Source organism: Micromys minutus (assembly GCF_963924665.1).
Source record: "Micromys minutus genome assembly, chromosome: 14".
NCBI classification, from domain to species: domain Eukaryota; kingdom Metazoa; phylum Chordata; class Mammalia; order Rodentia; family Muridae; genus Micromys; species Micromys minutus.
Window position 1 is genome coordinate 25,380,936 of NC_137983.1, and position 22,947 is coordinate 25,403,882.

General features: G+C 41.1%; 1 protein-coding gene across 2 annotated transcripts; it reads left to right on the forward strand.

Annotated features, from left to right (window-relative positions):
* Positions 1-3,658: 3,658 nt before the first annotated feature.
* Positions 3,659-22,947, forward strand: F11 (coagulation factor XI; the record flags this gene model as incomplete). Of its 2 annotated transcripts, XM_080928510.1 has the most annotated exons (14): positions 3,659-3,713; positions 10,547-10,709; positions 12,906-13,012; positions 13,848-14,007; positions 15,777-15,886; positions 16,213-16,372; positions 16,752-16,861; positions 16,966-17,128; positions 17,194-17,318; positions 18,882-19,041; positions 20,091-20,266; positions 21,200-21,295; positions 21,758-21,897; positions 22,786-22,947. In XM_080928510.1, the coding sequence occupies 14 exons, from the start codon at positions 3,659-3,661 to the stop codon at positions 22,945-22,947; spliced, it is 1,887 nt and encodes a 628-aa protein (XP_080784636.1). The 2 variants fall into 2 exon arrangements, with proteins under 2 accessions (XP_080784636.1, XP_080784637.1); XM_080928511.1 differs by lacking the exon at positions 3,659-3,713 and having other exon boundaries at positions 10,555-10,709; positions 17,212-17,318.

Here is a 22,947-nt window from a genome sequence, read left to right on the forward strand (position 1 = left end):
CTCCTCTCTACCTGCAACTCCCAGCCAGGTAACTGAAAATAGGCCAACTCTATATACTTCCAACTCACAGGCTTTAGCCTTTTAGTTACCAATTAACTTGGGGAGCAAGGTTTGCACAACAAAAGCTGGTGGGAATTCACTCATGTTTGGGCAACTGGGTCTTGGGTACAGAATTTAACACTTGAATACATAGCAGCACCAGAATTCCCAACACTCATGCACATGAGTGCACACTCATGAACACACACTCACATGCACACTCATGCACACACACAACCCACACTTTCATACCATTGCTCACCTTAACTTCCTGCCCTAGCAGAAATATTCACAGGTCTCTATGGGGGATGCTTCAATTTTACTATCAAGTTGCTGACTATTCCTTTCTTGTTTCTGCAGTAAGTTATTCCTTCTTCCTTCCTGTGTTTTGTTCTTCCTGTAGGAGTGTTTAAAGGCCTGCCTAGCATTTCTCATCCTGGTTCTTCTCTCCACAAGGCATGGGGATCTAAAAGGTTCAGAGTCTATTCAGAAAGCCCCTAGCAACATGACTATGACACACAGAGGATGAGACTCTGTCCTCAAATATTGAAATACTGAAAGTCAGATGTTTCAGAGCTGACTTTGACACACTGTCCTTGAACTAAGTGAATGTTTTCCTTGGTACATATGACCTCAGCAGACCAATTTCTGCTATCGACTTCAGAATAGTTTCTTAGTTATATTTGCATTTGTAAATATGAGCTTTCACTTAGACTTTCTGTAGAAAGTTGGGGGCCTTTTCAGAACCTTCAATTATGTTTCTCTGGAAGTTGCTTAAGTCACACCTAAGTACAAAACAAAACAAAATGTGTATCTATATGAGTATCTATCACAAAGTGTCCACAGAACCCACAGGAAATAGTTCTGCCCTTCCACCATGAGAATCCCTGGGATTAATATTAAATCATTAGTCTTGGTGATAGGCATCCTTTGGTCATCTTATCAGTCATAAATTAGACTCTCAGTCAGTTTATTTTCATCTTGACACGTGTGTGTGTGTGTGTGTGTGTGTGTGTGTGTGTGTGTGTGTGTGTTTTGATGGAGTAACAGGAGACTATGAAGCAATCTTTATAGTAAGTATTTTTGTTTTGCTTGGGGCACAGGATATTCCTATCTTTGTTGTCCAGGCTGTCCTGGAGTTTACTATGGAGACCTGGGTGGCCTTGAACTCACAGTAACTCGTGTGTCTCTGTTTCCTGAGTCAGGGATTCATAGGTGTGTGCCACCACACATAGCATTAAATATCATGACTAAATGCAAATTGGGAAGGAAAGGGTTTATTTGTCTCACACTTTTTCTATTGCTGTTCATCATTGAAGGAAGTCAGAACAGGAACTCAAAACAACGCAGGACCAAGGAGGAAGGAGCTGATGTAAAGCCATGGAGGGGTGCTGCTTACTGCCTTGCTTCCCATGGCTTGCTCAGCCTGCTTTCTTACAGAACCCAGGACCACCAGTCCAGGGATGGCATCATCTTCAATGGGCTGGGCCCTCCCTCAATCATCACCAACTAAGAAAATGCTTTCAGTTGAATCATCATGGAGGCATTTCCTCACTTAGGATCCCCTCTCTCTGATGACTCCACCTCATGACAAATTGACACAGTTGTTCAGGACCCACATGAAGACCACGATTTTCATCTGCTATATATGTGCAGGGAGGCCTAGGTCCAGCCTGTATATGTTCTTTGGTTGGTGGTTCAGACTCTGAAAGCCCCAAAGATCCAGGTTAGTTGACTCTGTTGGTCTTCCTGTGGGGTTCCTATTCCCTTCAGGGTCCTCAATCCTTCCCAAAACTCTTCTTTCAGAGTCCAAAAGCTCCATTCACTATTTGGCTGTGTCTCTGCATCAGTCTGAGTCAACTGCAGGGTAGAGCCTCTCAGAGAAAAGTCTTGCTGGACTCTGGTCCGTAAGCACAACAGAGTAGCATTAATAGTGTCTCGGACTGGCGCTTGCCCATGGAATGAGTTACTAGTTGGGCTGGTTATTGTTGGGCTATATCCCCAGTCAAAAGTTTTGTGGGTCAGTTGTTGTCCCTATTGCTCCACTGAGGTTCTTGCCTAGCTGCAGGAGGTGGCCTCTTCAAGTTCAATATCTCCAGTGTTGTGACTCACACCCCCCCAGGGATTCTTGGGTGCCTCCCCTATCCCAATTCTCTGTCACATTCTTGACATGGCCACCACCTACCTATCCCTGCCAGTTGCAGATTTTCATAGCCATCTGACCATCCCTTTGACTCTCCCTACACCTGATCCTGAACCCTCTCCATTTCCCTCCCCATTTCCTCTTCTAGCCAGTGCCCTCCCTTTATCTGCCTCCAATGACTATTTTATTCCTCCTTTCTAAGTGATGTTCAAGCATCTTCACTTGGATATGGCTTTTTATTGAGCGTCTTTGGGTCAGTCTGTAGTGTGTAGTGTGAGTATCCCAACTTCTAAGGCACACAGACAACCTCAGATTCTTCAGCCCTCTCAGTGTGTATTGCTTCTTTGAACACATGGTCGGTGGTGTGTTGAAAGTTAGTGCTCTTCTAGGGTAGGTTTCAGTAGCAGAGACCAAAAGGACATTCCCAGACACTAGGCACACTGTGCAAATGCAGGATGTCACATGACAAAGGAAACCAGCACAAGTAAACATTTAAGCAAGAGTGTCTCACACAAGCTCATGTAGAAAAAGACAAGACTATAGCAAAGAACGAAAACACTCTTCCCAGGACTGCAGCAAAGGCAGAGAAAGTATCTGCAGGTATGGCTTCAAAAACGAGCATTTCTCTCAACAACTTATTGCTAATGCCTCATCTGGAATGAGAGCTTAGTAATTTTTTTCAGTAGAGAGAGAGAGAGAGAGATTGATTTTTAAAAATGTATCTGATTTTACATTGTAGATATTCTTAGTCAACAACCCTCTATAGTCAACTTGAAAGCAGAGGCAGGAGGAAAGATTAGTAACTTGTAGTCAGTAAGAATTATGTTTAAAAAAAAAAAGATTCAAAAGTAATACAAGAACTGGTTATAAAGGTGTGTGTGTGTGTGTGTGTGTGTGTGTTAACAGCTTGTTCAGTGTTTATTGGGGCATAAAAAATTACAACTGACGAAGACAATATATTAATGAATGAATTTGTAGTAATTTTTTCCTTTAGAAATAGAAACTGCTGTAAGAAGAATAGTCAGTCAGAGTTCTTTGATCTCTCTCTCTCTTACTCACACACACACACACACACACACACACAGGAGAGAGAGAGGGAGAGAGAGAGAGAGAGAGAGAGAGAGAGAGAGAGAGAGAGAGAGAGAGAGAGAGAGAGAACTCAAGAATGAATAAATTGGAAGAGGAAATAAAGAAAAACGGGAAACTGGATTAGGAAGGAGTTCAGATGACAGTGACTGGGGGGTGGTGTTGGGAGTGAGCTGGGGATGGAGAGAGGGCAGGGAGGAGGGAGTGTCCCTTGTGACTCTGCAGAACTTGACAAGACCGAGTACCCCACACCATGTAGGGGTTGTCCTAACACGGGGGCCCTGTGCATACTGTCTATGGAGACCCTCATTCTGTGTAAATTCTGATGTCAGTGAACTTGTACATTTACACACTCTGATCTAAAAACAGTGACATTCTTCTCATTGTAGGATGACCTCATTACATCGGGTGTTATATTTTATCTTTTTTGCTTCAGTTTCTAGTGGTAAGTGTTGCTTTATTTTCCCATGAATATCATATTTTTATTATTTGAGAATTTCATACAATGGACCCCAATCACACTCATTTCCTATTCCTCCTAAGTTCACCCTCCCACCCTTGAGCCCTCCCCGATCAACTCCCCTCCCCAACTTGAAAAAAACATCAAGTCCAATTTGTGTTGAGAATATACTCATTGGGAGTGCTAGCAAACTCCCAGTGGTCAGCCCCTTAAAGAAAACCAAATCTTTCCCCTCTCCCACTCCCATCCCCATTCCCTTACCCAGTCAGAAGCCATCAACTGTTAACCCTTATACTTCAGCATCTTTATCACAATTTTAAAGGACTCTCTTCAGTATTTCAATATGACCTAGAAATAGTTCATTCCCTGACTTGTAGTGTTGGAAACAGCATAAGTCCATGAAGAGAAATTACACTCTAGTCCCCATATATTGTAAAATAATTCCATGCTGTGAACTCTGGGGAAGGAAACAGAATCATTTATTTTCCAGTTAAGGGTCCCTTTTAAGGGGTCAAAGAAAGAGATTTAAATATACAATTATAAAGAGTCTACACTTATATCATCTGAATGCTAGTTATATCTGTCTATAGAATTGCATCTGTGTCTGCCTACACAAGACATTGCAGTGATTCCAAAGAGCAATAGTAGAAAGAGAAGACGACTCATCTCATTGATTAGTATTCCATAAAGTATTCCAAAGTATTCCATCCAGTAACTCTCTCCCTCTCCCTTCCTCCCTCTTTCCCTCTTCCTCTCCCTCGCTCCCCCTCCCTCCCTCCCATCCCCCAGTCTGTCTCTGTCTCTCGGTCTCTGTTTCTTTCTCTCTCTCATACACACACACACAGACACACACACACACACACACACACACACACATACACACACACACACACACACACACACACACATGAACACACAGTAACCAAATCAGGACTTAAATGTTATGGAAATATTAATGTACACTTACCTGTTTGGTTAATTTAACCATTGCAACTTCACTTCCCTTCTATATCACATCCAGTAAATACATTTTCTTACTATTCAGTAGAATGAAATGGAAAGTTACTCCATCAATCATCAATATTGATCTTAACAACTTAGTGTGTTTTTCACTTCAGGCTTATTCTTGATTTGAAATAAAAGTGTAAGCACTTTCTAAAATAATATATTTATGTTATATTGAATGCCTGAGACTGTTGCTAGCATTTAAGTATAGTTAATTAATTTTGGTGTGGCATGTGAGAACAGTAACAGATCTAAACTAATATAAACATTATGTAACTTATTAAACTGTACAGTTTATAGCTTCATTTTTCTTTGTGATTAGATTGATATTCGGGGTATTCCTTCATTGTCGATGTTTTGAAGTCTCATTGTTATCTGTACTGTCAGTACTGCTTGGCATCTTTGTTGTTGTTTATTATTTCAACACAGAGTTTCTCTGTGTAGCCCTGGCTATACTGGAACTCGCTTTGTAGACCAGGCTGACCTCAAACTCAGGGGTCTGCCTGCCTCTGCCCCCAAGGGCTGGGATTAAAGGTATGTGCCACCATTACTCGGCAGTCTGTCTTGACATTTTGAACACTAAATTCAAGGACACTGTTGCTACATACACAGGATATTTATATCCACTCTAAACAAGTTTCTGCCTGGTTCTGTGGGGCTTGGTCCTGGGAACCTGAGTGGGGCAGTTAGAGATTGAAGGGAGGATGATTCACAGACACAATAAAACTGAGATCAGATGAGTTTTGTTCACATTGATGGAGTAGCACCAACTACAGTACAACCTGGAACCTCTGCACTTTTACTATGTACAGCACAAGGTGTGAGTTAGTCAGGCTGGCGGGAGATAGGTAAGAAGTCTCAGATGCAACGATCCATGAGGAGGAAGTTGGGGTTACTAGTTTTTATACATACCCCCAACATTCATACTCAGACCAGAAGAAGGCTTTGTCATTCCTCCAGTCTCATTCTGGATTAAGGCTTTGGCACTACCAAGGGTCCGAGACATTGGGGTCCTTGACATGACCACGCCCATGTCAAATAATACACACTCACTCAAAACTTTACCTGACCTTTACAATTTCATTCAAGGTTCTCCCAGCACCTTACAGGTCTCCATAATATTTTGAAGAGAAAAAAAAATAAACAGTACATGTTGTTAAGTTGTAAAAGAGCCATGCTAAAAATAACAAATTGGTAACTGAAAAGTTTGGGTGTTGGGTTAACTAAGTATATCCTTAAATATGATTCAACGATGAGATCACAATAAGTTTTAAATTTAATTTGATATAATTAATATTTGGCATGTGAAACTTTGGAATGCAATCAAATTTGGTGTAAGATGATCTGCAAAATGTATGCATATATGTTAGAATAGTGAATTTGTAAAAATTGTTGACAATATAGTTCAAGGGGAAGAAGGAAGGGGATGTAAAGGAGCTAGAAGACAAGGGGGAAATTGGCAGAAATGAATTAAACAGAACGTAAACATAGATTAAAGAGAGTACATCAGTTCACACTCTGCATCCAGTTCTAAAATGTCAGTGATGCTAAGTTCACAGGGACATCCCGAGAATTATAAGACTTTTTTTGCTTACGAATATATATGCAAACATAACTGACAAATTATTATCCACTGTGGTTGTATCATACTTAAAATTCCAGAACCAAGAAAGTTGGGACAAGATGATTGAAAGTTTGAGGCCAGGACGGAGTGCATAACAAGGTTCTGTCTCAAGAACTGTCTAACAATCGGCCATACCAAACCATCCAATGCATGTGTTAAAGAAAACTGAATGGGAGGCTAGAGAGATGGCTCAGTAGCACATACTGCTCTTGCATGGGACTCAGTTCAATTCACAGCATCTATGTTAAGTAGCTCACAACTTCCTGTGACTTTACTTTCAAGGACTCCAGCACCCTCTTCTGGCTTCTGTGGTTACACACACACACACACACACACACACACAAACACACACACACACACACACACATACACACATACACATTAAAAAGTTTTAAACATTTTTTAAGAAATAAAATTAAAAGACAAATTACACTGGCATATTGTGGCAATTCCAGGAGTTGCATTAATATATGAAAAATGAATCAGTGGACACAATGTAGACCAAAAAGAAGGGAAGAAGACTCCAACAGAAACTTGTCAGTTGCCTTCCTGCTATCCTGCAGGGTATTTGCAAGATAGAGACACGTGGGTGTGTAAAGCACACTCATCCTTGTCATAGCACAACCTGAGTACTCTACAGTGGACAGAAGGTTAAACACAAAATAATGTTACAGTATGCACATGCCATGGAAAACGGGATATTGTTCAGCATGAGAGGAAGGAAATTCTACCTCTTACTGTGGCGTGGCTGAGCCCTCGAGGTTTTATATTAAATGAAATGAGTTGTTTACAAATGAGCACGTGAATGATTTCATGAAGGTTTGGTTCCCAGAGATGCCAATTTCAGAGAAACAGAAGACCAAAGAGAACCAACCAATGCTTAATGCTGATAATCATTTAATGTATACAAATTTTCAGCTGGAAAAACTAAAGGAATTCTAGAATTGTATTGGTAATTGTATATAATGTACATCCTTCCCTCCACAGCTCTATAGACCTAAAAAAGGCCAACATGGCAAATATTATGTCATATGTACTTTACCATAGAAAAACAAAATTAAAATAATCCAACACATTGATACATTCTGCAAGTTTTTATTTAATTCTTAATATTCAATATTTTTATTTTAATAAAATTTTACTCATAAAATAGCAAACTCAGGACTTTCCCAATGACCAAATAGCATTGTAAAACAACAACAACAAATATTTAAAAAGCTCAAGCCAAAAGCTTTCAAGAAATGTCATCTATACTGGAGACTGAAACACTGTTTCCCTAAGGTACTGGGGTAAGGCAAGAATACCCACAACTAGGCTACTGTGAATAGGAAACAAGGACCAGAGGGATGCAAGCATCTTCGGTATGTTGGCTTAGAGGCCATCATGTACATTCCCAGGAGGGGTACAGTTCTACTTTTAGTTTTCTGTGAAATTTCATGGCAGATTTTGATTTTTCCCACAGCCTCACCAGCATGGAAACTTATTGCAAGTACAAAGTTTGGGAGTCTGCCTATGTGTCTATCATTATATGAATGGAATGCATAAAGCAAATGCTGGACATATGCTCAGCAGTGGAGGGAGGCATGTTCTGTGTTTAGCTAAGGAGATTGTTTGTTTAGTTTTTACTAATTCTTTGAGAACTTCACACATTGCATTTTGCTCATATTCACCTCGACTCCCCAAACTCCTCCCAGACCCACTCCCCCATTCTGTACCCACCCCATTCTCCTCCCAGACCTACCCCCATTCTCTACCCAACTTTGTGCTCTCCTTGTTTTATTTGGGCCACAATGAGGAATGAAATGGTGCCATTTGGGTGACAATGGCTGCAACTGGGCATCAGCATATTCACTGACATAAGTCAGATTGAGAAAGATAAATATCACTTGTGGATTCAAGACCTTATATGAATTCATAAAATCCAGTGTTTTTGTGGGGGATGGGGGAAGTTAAAGTGACACTCTGGGCCGCTGAGTCTAGAGGAATGAAGGAGACTAGAAGGAAGGAGAGAAATGAGAAGATATAAAGAATAAATACAGTCAAAGCACATGACACATGCCTATGCAGGTGTCCCATGAAACACACCACTATGCAATGAATATATTCCAGTAAATGTTTTGAGAAACTACTGTCACTTCCCTTAACCATTATATCAGAGATCTTACATGCCACAGTAGGGAAAGTAAAAGAACCTAAGAGTCAGGAGAAAGAAGAAAATGACTCTTCCCATAAATATGGTGATTTACACAGAAAGATTCAAAGTACCGAACGCACTGATTATTCCAGGCAGACAAGCAAGGAGTCTACAAACCTGATTTACCACCACACGTGGAGGCACATTCTTGTAATCTCAGGACTCAGAAGGGAGAGGGCACATTTGAGGCCCTAGCTCAAGCTCTTCCATTCAAACTCTTCAATATACAAACAGTAGCCAACCTTCACCAGTATTAGGAATTGTACTGAGATTATGAAAATCAGCATTATAGGCTAAATGACTCAAGTCGTGGCTCTGTCCTAAGCAAAACTAAACATTTATTAATCCTTTAAAAATCAACTTGACTTATCAAATCCTGATGTTCTGCTTGATAAGAACATTTTGATGTGTCTCGATGGCTTTGTAGAAAATGCCTAATTTCTTAGAATTAACAGATAAACTGTGAACTAGGAACAGACCACCCATTAGCCAGAAGCAGCTGCTGTGTGCTTTGGTGGGAGACAACACAGAAGTTGGAAAAAGAAGTTTAATCTCCATGTAGCCCCTGGGATATTTGGCGGTAGTGGAGAAAATCGTGCTCCATACCAAAACTGTTGAATTTTGGAGACGAACCTGTGGAGAGGTTGTTCTTCCTCCCTACAAATCCCTTCCAGAGCCACATGGACACTGTGGGGTCTGTCCTGGGAATGGCGTTTCTACATGTGCAGACTAAAAATACATAAGGTTACTGGGGAAACTTGAGATATGATTAGCTAAACTGGAAAATATTCAGTACAGAATTAGCCATCGTTCTGAGTTAACCCTTTAGGTGACAAGATTTAGTGGCATGTCTAAAACTGAATAGAGATAACCAACAAATTATCAGTAAATCACAATGATGTGATATTGATCCTGTTAACTGATTACATTAATAATGCAGGTATGTATGTACCACATTCCAGTTAGGGGGGTTTGGGGTTGTTTGTTTGTTTCAGTCCATTGGTTACTTACATCCTAAAAGCCTCACAGGACAGTTTTGACTGCTATGCACCTACGATCCTCTCAAGACATTTTACCAATGGTTGTTGTAGCAGTCCATGTTTGAATTAGATTTTATTCTTCCAGAAGTACTTCCACATGAGTCTGACATTTGTTTTCAACATTATAAAGAGAAATGGGTTAGCAGTACCTCTCCATGAACATGTGTGGCTGCAATAAGGACTGTCACTGTTTATTCAGACCCTAGGCAACAGCCCCTTAAAAGGTCACATACTGTGTGAATTATTAGGTATCTCTTCTAGCATTTTGGCTTTTTAAAGATAAAACTGATCTAAGGTTTTAGCTAAATAGAACTCAATGACTTTTTCCTGGTAAATGTTGGTAAAGAGTTCATTTTTAATGTTAACAAGGCATCATACAATGGGCCATCAGTCTTGGCTTTTAGTTTGTTGCAGTATCAAAGCAATGAATGAATGAATGAAGCCCCAGCAAGCCCTTGATGACCTGGAGGGGTTCCTTCAGGAGCCTGTGTTGCTGATCAACAGCTGAGAAATCATTGAATTACTCCCACAACATTCTCAAGACAATCATTCATAAATGTGATGCCACACTGAGGCCACTGTGTTGTTTGTGATTTATATTTTCATCTGAGGGTGTTCACTGAAGAAGCTAATCCTAAGAGCATTTATTTGATCTGATGTCCAAGTTTGGGAATGTTTTACATTGACTTTTTTTTGAATATTTATTTATTGTATTATGTGAGCACACTGTTACTATCTTCAGACACACCAGAAGAGGTTATTGGATCTCGTTACAGATGGTTGTGAGCCACCATGTGGTTTTTGGGAATTGAACTCGGGACCTTCGAGCAGTCAGAGCTCTTAACGGCTGAGCCATCTCTCTAGCCCTTGCATTGGCTTCTTAACAGACTATGTAATAAGGTAAGTGTCCACCAAAATCCACAGTAATGTGCACCCGTGTTTTTCGTTTTTGCAGAATGTGTCACTAAAGTCTTCAAAGACATCAGCTTTCAAGGAGGTGACCTACGTACTGTTTTCACACCGAGTGCCACCCACTGCCAGTTCGTCTGCACACACCACCCTCGGTGCTTGCTCTTCACATTCATGACTGAGTCATCTTCTGATGATCCTACCAAATGGTAACGGTTTACGTTTCTCTGAAAAGGAACTGACTTCCGAGGCCAGTTACTCAACAATGTGGATGACCTACTTACAAACACCCTCCTGTCATTTTACAGAATGGGATGTTAGCAGCTGGAAAGTGAGTTTCCTTGCACTGAAATACTAATTATTACAGAAAGGATGGCACTTAGGCACATTTGTGGAAAACTGTAAATGCCCCCTGAGTTCTCAGTCTTAAGATCATGTTTTTGCTCTTCTCCCATGGTTTATCTTCCATTCTTTTTCTGCTGCAGTCATTAGTTAATGATAGTGGTGTTATCTAGAACTTTTCTGTAACCTTTCAGTTAGGAAAAAAATGTTTTAAAAGCTACTTTTAAATGTACTATAACAGGACTGGAGAGATGGCTCAGTGGTTAAGAGCACTGATTGTTCTTCCAGGGGTTCTGAGTTCAATTCCAACCACATGGTGGCTCACAACTATCTGTAATTGGATCTGATGCTCTTCTGGTGTCTCTGAAGATAGCAACAATGTACTCAAATAGCTAAAATAAATACATCTTTTTAAAAAATAGAACAATTTCCTACTCCCTCCAGTATCCTGTCATATTCTGTGGCTTTCTCGGTTCCCACCAGTGGTTCAATAAGGCATGCAGACTTTTATAATAAAACATTAGGCCCTTCATTAGGGCAGACCCTCAACTCTCTTCTCTAAACTTTTATGTATGCCACATAGCTAGCTCGTAATCTCCCTTCCATTCCTTTCCCTGTCTACTCTGAATCTCTCACCTTTGCTTTAGTCCTTCACGTCACTCTCTCTGCCCAGAAGTTCCACCCTTGTACTTCCTGTCCCAGCTACTGGCGATCAGATCTTTACTATAACCAATCAGCAGTAAGACAACGACGGAACACCCCTTTGTTTGCCTTTGTTTGCAATATGGGCTGTTTGGGCAGGTGTGGAAGGACAATCACTACAAGCTGAAAGCTGGTAACAGGACAAAGAAACCATGATCTCAAAATCCTTCCAGAACTTAGCTCTTTGCCAGTACAGTAATCAACAAGCAGAAATACAGAGAAACACCTTAATTCAAGGAAAGAATGTCACCCCAATACTGTCATGTTTGCTTTACCTACCTGTATGTAGTCACAGATAAATACTGAAAGTGGTTTTAAAATATTATAGCCCTACATCTCTAAGTACTTCAACATGAATTTCACATTAAGAAAACTGTAAGATACTTAGTAAAGTTAAATATACTTAAATGTTAATTAAATTCTCATCAAATTTTGCATATTTCCTATTTTAAAAACATTAGATATTGCATGTATTTCTGTCTCTATGCTAAGCTTGAAATTTTAATATATAACCTTTTATGCAAAACTAAGTTTCCAATATCTTTGTTTGTTATTGCTGGTTTCTCATATTAGTTACATATTACCATAAGCATTAATTATCCTTCTGATATCTAGAACAGAGTTTGGCAAGACAAGGGATAAAACTTTAGGCTTTGTTGAACTAGATACGAATAGAACATTCTGTGTTTCTAACACTGTTTTATAATGTAACCATGCACAGGCTAGAGGGATTACTCAGAGGTTAAGTTCACTGGCTGATCTTCTAAAGGACCCAAGGTTTGTTTCCCCAACTTCCAGAGATTTTCAGTCATTTGTAATTCCAGCTCCAGGTGATCCACTACCATCTTCTGCCTTTCTCATGCATGTGATCTCTCTCTGTCTCTGTCTCTCTCTGTCTCTGTCTCTCTCTGTCTGTCTCTCTCTCTCTCTCTCTCTCTCTCTCTCTCTCTCTCTCTCTCTCACACACAGACACACACACAGAGTGAGAGAGAGAGGGGGGAGGGAGAAAGAGAAAGAGAGAGACTTAAAAATTTATCCATGTAAAAAATAGAAAACCATTTCTAGTTCAAGAACAACACAAAAATGGTAGATTTTAAACAACATTTCAGCAATAGACCAGAGTCCATCCATTCCTGCTCATGTCCTGTTGGAAAGGAGGGTCATATGTGTTCTTTTAGAGGTAAGGATGTTGTAATAAAAAGCAAAGTCAAATCTTGCAAAGAAAACATTTGTTTTGGCAGGAAACCCAGTCATCTGTCTCCTTCTCTTTGACCTTAGGATCTACTCTTTTAAAAGCATGAATTCCCACTGAATAATGCCATTTTTTAATTTATTTATTCATTTATTTTAAAAAAGAACAGGTTTGCCTGCATCCTGAAGGACAGTTTCACAGAAACGCTGCCAATGATAAACACGACAGGAGCGGTTTCTGGATATTCCTTTAAGCAATGCCCTCAGCAATTAAGTGGTAAGGTTTCTTATCAAATACAATAAATACTAGCCATTGTAATATATACAAGTAATCATTTCAGATACAGTTTTGTGGCTATAAAATAAAATACTACCACTTAGGACTAAACTTCCCACTAAGGAACCATCTTCCTATACAGAGTAGAGGACATGGTTGTCCTCTTTCCTCTCCCCATAATCTCCCTGTCCCTAGTTGACATTTCCTAGCCTCATAAAGGCTCGTTACCACCTCAGTTCTTGCACATCAAAGCCCTTATTATAAATGCTAGTTCAAGTAAGAAGGACAGACTGACATGGCACATGTTTTAATAGTGAGACGGGCACTTTTCAATAAGCTAAGGAGTCAACCATTTGGTCAGTGTAGCTTAGCTGCGAGATCAGAAAGTCAAAATACAAATTCACCAGCTTTCTGTTTCTTTTCTAAATAATATTTATTTATTCTATGTGCTTTGGTGTTTTGCCTCCAAGTGTCTGTGTGAACGTGTCAGACCTACTGGAACTGGAGTTACACACAGTTGTGAGCTGCCATGTGGGTGATGGGAATTGGACCCAGGTCCTCTGAAACAGTAGCCAGTGGCTGTAAGCACTGAGCACCTCTCCAGTCTCAAATGTACAAGTTTAAAGTGGTTCCAGTTTTAAAAACACATTGGCTTCCTCGTAATACCTCCCAATGGGAGTGGGAATTATGCCAAGTGAAGCAAAACCAAGAACTTAGGCTGGAGGGTGGGCAAGAAGTGAAACAATCATATCAAGAGGGCTTCTGCCAAAGCAGTGTACTATAGTTGCTCCCCCTGGCTTCTACTGATGCCTAGATTCTCCACCTTTATTTGCAGCTTGCAACAAAGAAATGTACATGAACCTAGACATGAAGGGCATGAACTATAATAGTTCTGTTGTGAAGAATGCCCGAGAATGCCAGGAGAAATGCACAAATGATGTCCATTGCCAATTCTTCACATATGCGACAGTGCATTTTCCCAGTGCAGGCCATCGGTGAGTGAGTGGGAGTCCGAGCCCCTAGATATAAAAGCCTGCCAGGGGAAGAAAGCCTGCTTCACTAGGTATTTTCGTCAACTTGAAGCCTAAACTATTTTTTTTAACCCCAAGATATTTGCATAATAGAGATCACTGTTTTGTCTTGAAAAGGTCATTTCACGTCTAACACACGTTTAAGTCATATTCAAATTTCAGAGCTGGATGATGGCTCAGTGTGTGAAGGCACTGGTTATGCAAGCACGGTGACTCTGGATTTGAATCCCAGCACCCAGATGTGCATGCCTTTAACCCCAGTGCTTGGGGCACAGGAGGCTAAAGGGACAGAGAGAGAATTGTTGGAACTCACTGGTTAGCTCTGTCTGGAGAGGAAAAGGCAGGGAGGACTTCCTATTCATACTTGCATACCCACACACCCCACACACCCCACCCCACACACACCAAACACCCACATACTCTACACACTACACACACCACATACACCCCACACACCCCACACACCCCACACCACACACACCCACATACACCACACACACCCACACACCCCACACCACACACACCACATATACCCCACACACCACAAACACCCCATACACCACATACAATACAAATATGCAGCCTCTCAGATTCTGTGCTTCAATGACTCGGTTATAAAGCACACATAAGCTGACCCTCTGTCCTAACTAACTTCAAAAAGCATTCGATTTTTGCATTTGTGGTTTTGAAAGCTCTGCAGCTGGTTTGATTGGCAATGTTCTTCCCCGTCTAACAAATGTCCTGACCTAAAGAATTAAAACCTAAAGTTTGTTTCTCTATCTACCAAGATGTACAGTTCTGTTCCTTACCTGAGAAGAAGCAATCAAACCGATGTGCAGTTTTAACCTGTTTGATGTGGGATTTTAAACTCTTCCAGGAAGAAAACTGTTATATATATATATATATATATATATATATATATATATATATATATATATATATATATATATATATATATATATATATAATATGTCTAATGAGAATAAATGACTAAGTCTGAATTTTCAGATTTAATTTTTTGTTAGAAAAGTATATGGATTGTTCTTTTAAAAATATTTTATTTGTGCCTGTGTTTTTAGATGCATACGTGTGCAGATAATCATATCTGCCGAAAGAGCCATCTCTCCATCTCCCGAGGTTCGCTTTTAGATTTTGGAATCTTTGACATTGTCTAGATTTGCACAGTAAACAGCAGTTATGTGATGGACGGATTTTAACTCTGACTATTCACACTCTGCTTTCCTTAATTTTGAAAAACAAATGAATGGGAAGCAAAGCATGAAATATGTATTTTAAAATTAATAATAATAATAATAATAATAATAATAAAAGGAAGTAGCCTTCTATGGCTCTCTTTATCTCCCCTCAGAGGACAAATTTTATGTCTTAGACTTCACACAATGTGAACTGCAAGCCAGGAAAATGTTCCCAGGGTTTATGGAAAAGCATACATGAAGGGCTAAAGTGAACCCCTTCACAGTCACCTCACAGCAAGTCAGGTCTCCTGTGATGTCCCTTCACTGGTGAGATGACATTGTTCCTGAGTCCACAGGTCCACCCTGTGTTTAGAACTGCCAGGATTCAGTGGGCCACTAGCTCTGCAGGTGAACACTCTTCTGGGCCATTCCTCCTTTATCACAGTCATTTCTCCCCTGAGGATGGCGACGGCTTATCCTCTCCCGATTTTCTGTACTTGGAAAGAATAATATTTTTCCATTTTTGTTTTTATTTAGTAAAATTTGTCTTTTGAAGTACACCCAAACGGGAGTGCCAACCACAATAACAAAGCTCAAAAATGTGGTATCTGGATTTTCGCTGAAGTCCTGCGGACTTTCAAATCTGGGTAATTATCGTTTTTACTCAATAAAAGACTGGCACCATGAAGCCCACGTGGAGCTGAGGGTAATGGGTCTCACTTGAAAAGCAGTTGATGCTTACTTATAAACTGAGTCCAATCACTTTTCATTGTCTTCCTGTGATACAATTCATTATGTCCTGGAAAGGATTTCCTCTTAAGGTTCTAACTTGTTCTTTTATAAACAACAACAATAAATAGATAAAGGTCTCCAGATGAACTTTGTTTGTGATATACCTTACAAACACTGTCTGGAACAGCTATGATGTGGCTGGTGCCCCCGCCTTCCTAACAGCGTTTCTTCTGTTGTACAGCTTGTATCAGGGACATTTTCCCAAACACGGTGCTTGCAGACCTTAACATTGACAGCGTGCTGGCCCCAGATGCTTTTGTCTGTCGTCGAATTTGCACACATCACCCCACTTGTTTGTTTTTTACATTCTTTTCCCAAGCATGGCCAGAAGAATCTCAGAGGTAAGGAGGTACCATTCAGGGTCATTTGCTCTCCTTAAAAACAGCCGAGAAAAATGTGCTGTGCTAGCAAGACAGGAGATGTCTAGGTAGCAGGAGGCTTCTGGACTCTGCGGTAGGCCTGAATCCCTAAAAGGAACAGCATCAAGAGGGAGGAAAGACTCTGGCACCACTGACAATAGAGCAAATGTTTTTGAAAAGTTCTTAGAGACGGTGCAATTTACTGGACGTGATTTGGTGGTTGGAGAAGTAGCGTTAGGGATGTAGCTGCTGTTAAATGCTTCTCTGAGTTACCTTTACTTTCCATACTCATTGTAACAAGTGGTCTTTCTCTGTGATATACTTTACATGGTTTATCCATGTGCCGTCTCTGGTCCTTTAGACATCTTTGTCTCCTTAAAACATCTGCAAGTGGATTACCAAGCACACGCATTACAAAGAGCAACGCCCTTTCTGGATTTGGTCTCCAGCACTGCAGACATAGCATCCCAGGTAAACTTGGAGACTTTCCTTCGTCTTGAGCCCAGCAGTCTTGAGGGGACCGGATGGCTGTGAAGGCTGCACATCTCAAACCTGGCGTGTGCTTTGTTGTCTAGTCTTCTGTCATCCGTCCTTTTACAACGACACCGAATTCTTGGGAGAAGAACTGGACATCATCGATGTGAAAAGCCAAGAAACCTGCCAGAAAATGTGCACTGATGCTGTCCGCTGCCAGTTCTTCACCTATTACCCATCCAGAGGATCTTGCAATGAGAGGAAGTAAGGCAAGCGTTAGGTGGATGTGCTTGGAGCATCTCTTTGTAGAAGGCGTTTTGATTACACAGTTTTATTTTCTTCCGTAGGGGCAGATGCCACTTAAAGCTTTCTTCAAATGGATCTCCAACTCGAATACTGCATGGGAGGGGAGGCATCTCTGGATACACACTGAGGCTGTGCAAAATGGATAATGGTGAGTACTTGAAAATAGTACAGCTGAAGGGAAATGGTCAGCATCACGTATCAACAGGAGGCGTGAGGCTAGTCTACAACAACCGCAGAGGGATGGAAACAGCAGGACAGCCCTATGCAGGGGGCTGAGGCAGGAGAATCAAAAGCTTAATCCAGATGCCATATTGGATTAAATAGCAAGATCCTGTATTAAAAATGACAACAAAATAGACATGGGAGAGAGGTGGTTTGTATGTTCACAGATTTAGAGGCTCTCCATAATGTATGGTGTATGTGTGTGTGCGATGTATGTGTACGTGTATATATTAGTCATTTCAAGTGGCATTTCCTGAAGAGACAGACCCACAGGACTAATTTTTTTGTTGTCAAGACCAATGCATTGTTTTTGTCTTGCTTTGTTTTAATTCTCAGAGATTAAAGAACCAACCAGTCCACTAATTATTCATTTTCTTCCCGGTTGATCATTCAGTAGAGCATGGCTATATGTTATATGATTGTATAATAATATATAATATGTTATTAGATACTCATCATGTCCAGTGTTAAGAGACCCTGTAAATTGTGATGATGTAGTTGAGTTTTAATGAACAAAATGTGACTCTAATTACTTCTTGTCCAAGTTGTAGAAGTATAAAACCTTTTTAGTCAGATCATGTGCTGTTCTAGAAGGTGACCCCATACTTAACTTCTGAGGACTTGATTTAATGCACAGTCAGATACTTTGTCCCAACAATTGTAATGCCCTAACTAGAAAACGTGCCTCCTCAGAGTTCAGAGGTTTTATGGCAATCTCTGGATGGCCCACCCCTCTTAAGATTGTAGTTCATATACTCTGTGTTTTGCTCATGATAAATTTACCTAATAGAAGGGACATTCAAAACAAGTATTGTCTTTATTCTACATCTTTGTGGTAGATGGAGCAGTTAGAAAAGAGTGTTCAGTGGTGTGAGCAGGCTTTAAAACCTGGGATCCGGAGCTGGCACCTTGAACTGAAGATTGCATTTCTCACCGTTTCCGCCTCCATTCTGTTTGTCTCTGTTGAATTTATAATCTTTGGCCTGTTGAGGTGTCAGAATGGATCAGTTGTAGATTGTTAGTTAGAGGGGAAAATACGGAGGGTAATAAAACTGCACGCCTTCTGTTGCACAAATCAGAGAAGTAGATTACAATGTACAGTGTTAGGTCACACAATACTCTAATGTAAGAGGGAACATCTAACCAACGTGTTTGTTGCATTTACTCTGTCATTGGTCTCTGATGTAACTTGACTTTCTAAAGACACCCAGCGACACCACTAAAAGAAGTATTTGTCCATCCCAAATGCAATGTTGAGCACCATAAGTTATCAGCATTCTCTTTATGTTAATGGAACAGCCATCAAGAAAGAACTTTTTCTGAAGGTTTACACTGGGGTTACTGATAATGTGTCCTGCTCACCCACTAACTTTCTAAATGTTACCCTCTTGATTATAGGTTGAAAGTCTTCCAAGGGATTTCTTCAGTTACAGAATGGCCAGGACTGTGAAGCTGTAGGTAGCTGCTAACCATGCTCTCTCTGTTGTAGTGTGCACAACCAAAATCAAGCCCAGGGTGGTTGGAGGAGCTGCATCTGTCCACGGTGAATGGCCATGGCAGGTGTCCCTGCACACCATCCAGGGACACCTGTGTGGAGGCTCCATCATTGGAGACCAGTGGATACTGTCGGCTGCTCATTGTTTCTCTGGGTGAGTGTTATGGCTCTTCTCCTGGGATCACCATCATCAAACACAGGTGAAACCTGGAACTCTCATGATAGAAAAGCAACACTTTGGAAATGTAGACAATCCTGTTTACTAAATTAATTCTCTCTGTGTGGGCAGAGATGCCGGGGTGGGAGGGACCTGTGTGGGCAGAGATGCCGGGGTGGGAGGGACCAGTGTGGGCAGAGATGCCGGGGTGGGAGGGACCTGTGTGGGCAGAGATGCCGGGGTGGGAGGGACCTGTGTGGGCAGAGATGCCGGGGTGGGAGGGACCAGTATTCGTCATTTGACCACAGTTGGACAGGTGCAGGAGCAAAGCTGCTTGCATACCATTCTGCCTTTTCATTCAAAATGCAAATCATTTCCAAAGCCTTACCGCTGGTTCCTGGTGCCAGGGTCAGAATGAAACTCACTCTTTCCAGCTCTTTGAATCCTTCCCATGTTTTCTCTTGCTCTGCCTCTGAATGCATAGAGTTCAGCACACACCATCAAACCACAAGTACATTGCCTTTCAGGGTTGGCCCAAACGTAAGCATCTTAGCTGGGGAAGTGCGTATCTTGAGGAAATTCGGTTGAGTGAAACTTTTCTGTGCTATTTTTAGTGTGTCTGTTGTTTCCCATGTTAATTGATTTCGTTCGGTTTTTTTTTTTTTCATGTGTAAATGCACATACTTGTAATTCATGCTACACTGAGGTCAATAGTCCCCTTTGCAAGTACATATGAAGAAATACAGAAAGACACAGTGGTTCTTTTATTCTGTCCAAGAGAAGGTTGAGACTAATACTCAACTCTTTCTCGGCTTGGGGATGGGCTGGAGAAGGGAAAGACCACTTATTAAATGTGATCAGTTTTAGTGTGAGTACTAACCCAGTGCTTCCACTGTAGAGGGAAATGTGTGACTAAGTTTTTTGACAATAAAATCACTTTTTCCACCTAAAGGTAGAAACAGCTGCAGAGTATAATGGACTATGAAACACACATATTTGAAAAGTTGCCTGGTGATAGATTTTTTTTTTAACTGTTTGTTCCCTAGGATAGAGACACCTAAAAATCTGCGTGTCTACGGTGGCATTGTAAACCAATCAGAAATAAATGAAGATACTGCTTTCTTCAGGGTTCAAGAAATGATCATTCATGATCAATATACAACGGCAGAAAGTGGACATGATATTGCCCTGTTAAAACTGGAATCAGCCATGAATTACACAGGTATATAGAGTTTTAGGTGGGAAGGAATCAATAAGGGCGACCTAGATAAAACATCCGTGATAGGAGAGTCCCAGTCTCCTCTATGGGGCCCAATCAACAGTCAGACAACAAAGTCTGGAAAGATGGCCTCACTCTGTGGAGACAGACAGCTTTGCCTTAGAATATGAGATCCTCGCTTTGACAGTGCAGATGGAGAAACTTGCCTTTAGGCTTCTTCAGGTACATAGAATGACATTGTTTATATGATATAAGGTAATCAGAATAATGATTGACATTTTGCTTTAGTAGCAAAGGGCTTGACAACACAGTTAGGCAAATACTACAGACTATTAAACCTTGTTAACACGAATGTTTGAGTAAATAGGCATGCATGTCTTACCCTTCTCTTGTCCCTTCTGCTTGGGATGTTTTATATACACACCGCTGAACACGTGACATGAAATACATGAGAAAAAGATAACATGGATATCGTAAAGAAAGAAAGCATGATTAATGTCAGGTGAAATAACAATCCTCTCTGGGGAAAATGATCGGGTTTCTGTCTGCACCAGTCAGCTTTTCACCACTGTGACAAAATGTCTGGTGTAACCACCTTGTAAGGAAAAAAAGTTAATATGAGCTCTCATGATGTCAGAGGCTTTGCCTGCGGTAGGGAGCCTCCACTGCTTTGGAGCCCTTGGTAAGAAATGTGCAGAGGAGCAAAGGGTTTACCTCCTGGATATTGGGAGGCAGAAGGGAAGGGGCTGGGCTCCTAATAGCTGCTTCAAGGGCCCACCCTCAGTGACGTAACTTCCTTCCTTATGTCCCTGCTCCCATAATCTCTAAGCAGTGTCACAGGCTGCGATGGAGTCTTTGAACGCGGACCTTTGGGGAGACATCTCAGATCCAAACTGTAGCGGCTTCTGATGACTAAACTGTGATTTTCAAAATTAGATTTTCAGCGACCAGTATGCCTGCCTTCCAAAGGAGATGGAGATGCTGTGCACACAGAATGCTGGGTGACCGGATGGGGGTACACAGGATTGAGAGGTAGCAAACCATGCTTCTATCTCTGCTTGACCATAGCCTCTGTTTTCTACCTAGTCATATGGCCCAAATGTGAGTAAAGTAACACCACTCAAATACAAGAAGGTTGATAATGAAGATCAATACATCTGATCAGAAATGTTAAATATGATTAAACCCTTCCAAAGACTGTTTTAACTGGAGACTTTGAGTATGGGACTTAACACTCTATGTAAAAGTTCTAGCCTGGTTTCTAATTGTTTTGTCTGTAAAGGAATTCTACTTTGGTGCCATACTTAATTTTGAACTAAATAACATTAATAAAATTATATACACAATAGTAGAAACAATGTTTTCTTTATATTCCATACTTAGAAAAAGACGAATTAAGCTTAGTAAATTTTCCTCCTAGATTTTCTTGTAAAATTTTGGCTTTTAAGTAGAGTGATAATTATTCCACTAAAACACCAATCCCACCTTTTTCAGATGAAGTACAAAGTACTCTCCAGAAAGCCAAGGTACCACTGGTGTCAAATGAAGAATGTCAAATAAGATACAGGAAACATAAAATAAGCAACAAGATGATCTGCGCAGGATATAAAGAAGGAGGGAAGGACACATGTAAGGTAAAACTGTCTCAGACAATCGGTTATGTCAGATCGGAGTGAATGCATTTTTACACTTCCATATCGATGTTCATCACCAGAGGAAGTCAGGACTGGAACCTAAGCAGGTCAGGAAGCAGGAGCTGATGCAGAGGCCATGGAAGGATGTAACTTACTGGCTTGCTTCCCCTGGCTTGCTCAGCCTGCTTTCTTATAGAACCCAGGTCTACCAGCCCAGGGATGGCCCCACTCACAATGGGCTGGGCCCTCCCCCGTTGATCACTAGTTGAGAAAATACCTTACAGCTGGATCTCATGGAGGCATTTCCTTAAGGGAGGCTTCTTTCTCTGTGATGACTCCAGCTTGTGTCAAGGTGACAGGAAAATCCAGCCAGTACAGTGACCAAACACAACTCAGAGAAGGAAAGGGTTTATTTCGCTCACAGGTTACACAGTCCACCATAGGAGAAAGTCAAGGTTGAGACCTTGAGGCAGGAACTACAGCAGAGGACATGGGGGGAGGAGTGCTACTTCCTGGCTTCTGTTTGGTCTCCTGTTCCGATACTTTCCTTTCGTCAAAATGTGTTTAGCAATTATCAGTCGGGAAAAGTCCCCCCAGACATGATGACGTGCCAAAGTGATGGTGTCAGTTCCTCAGTTGAAGTTCTCCCTTCCCAGGTGTGTGAGCTTGGTAACTCAGACTAGCCATCACAAGCAGAACACTTGGTCAAATTGTTTTATAGATAAAACTAAACTCTACAATGGGAAAGCTAGTCAGAGGAAAGCAATTAGATGTTTAGATACTCGTGAGAGGGCCAGAATATTAAGTAAAATTGCTGTCAACAATACTTAATTCTGGAAGGGCCTAAAGTGATCCAGGCATGTGTATTTTTTTCTCCCCCTTTGACAGGGAGATTCTGGAGGGCCCCTGTCCTGCAAACACAATGGAGTCTGGCACTTGGTGGGCATCACGAGCTGGGGTGAAGGCTGCGGTCAGAAGGAGAGGCCCGGTGTCTACACCAACGTAGCCAAGTATGTGGACTGGATTTTGGAGAAAACTAAAACGGTATGA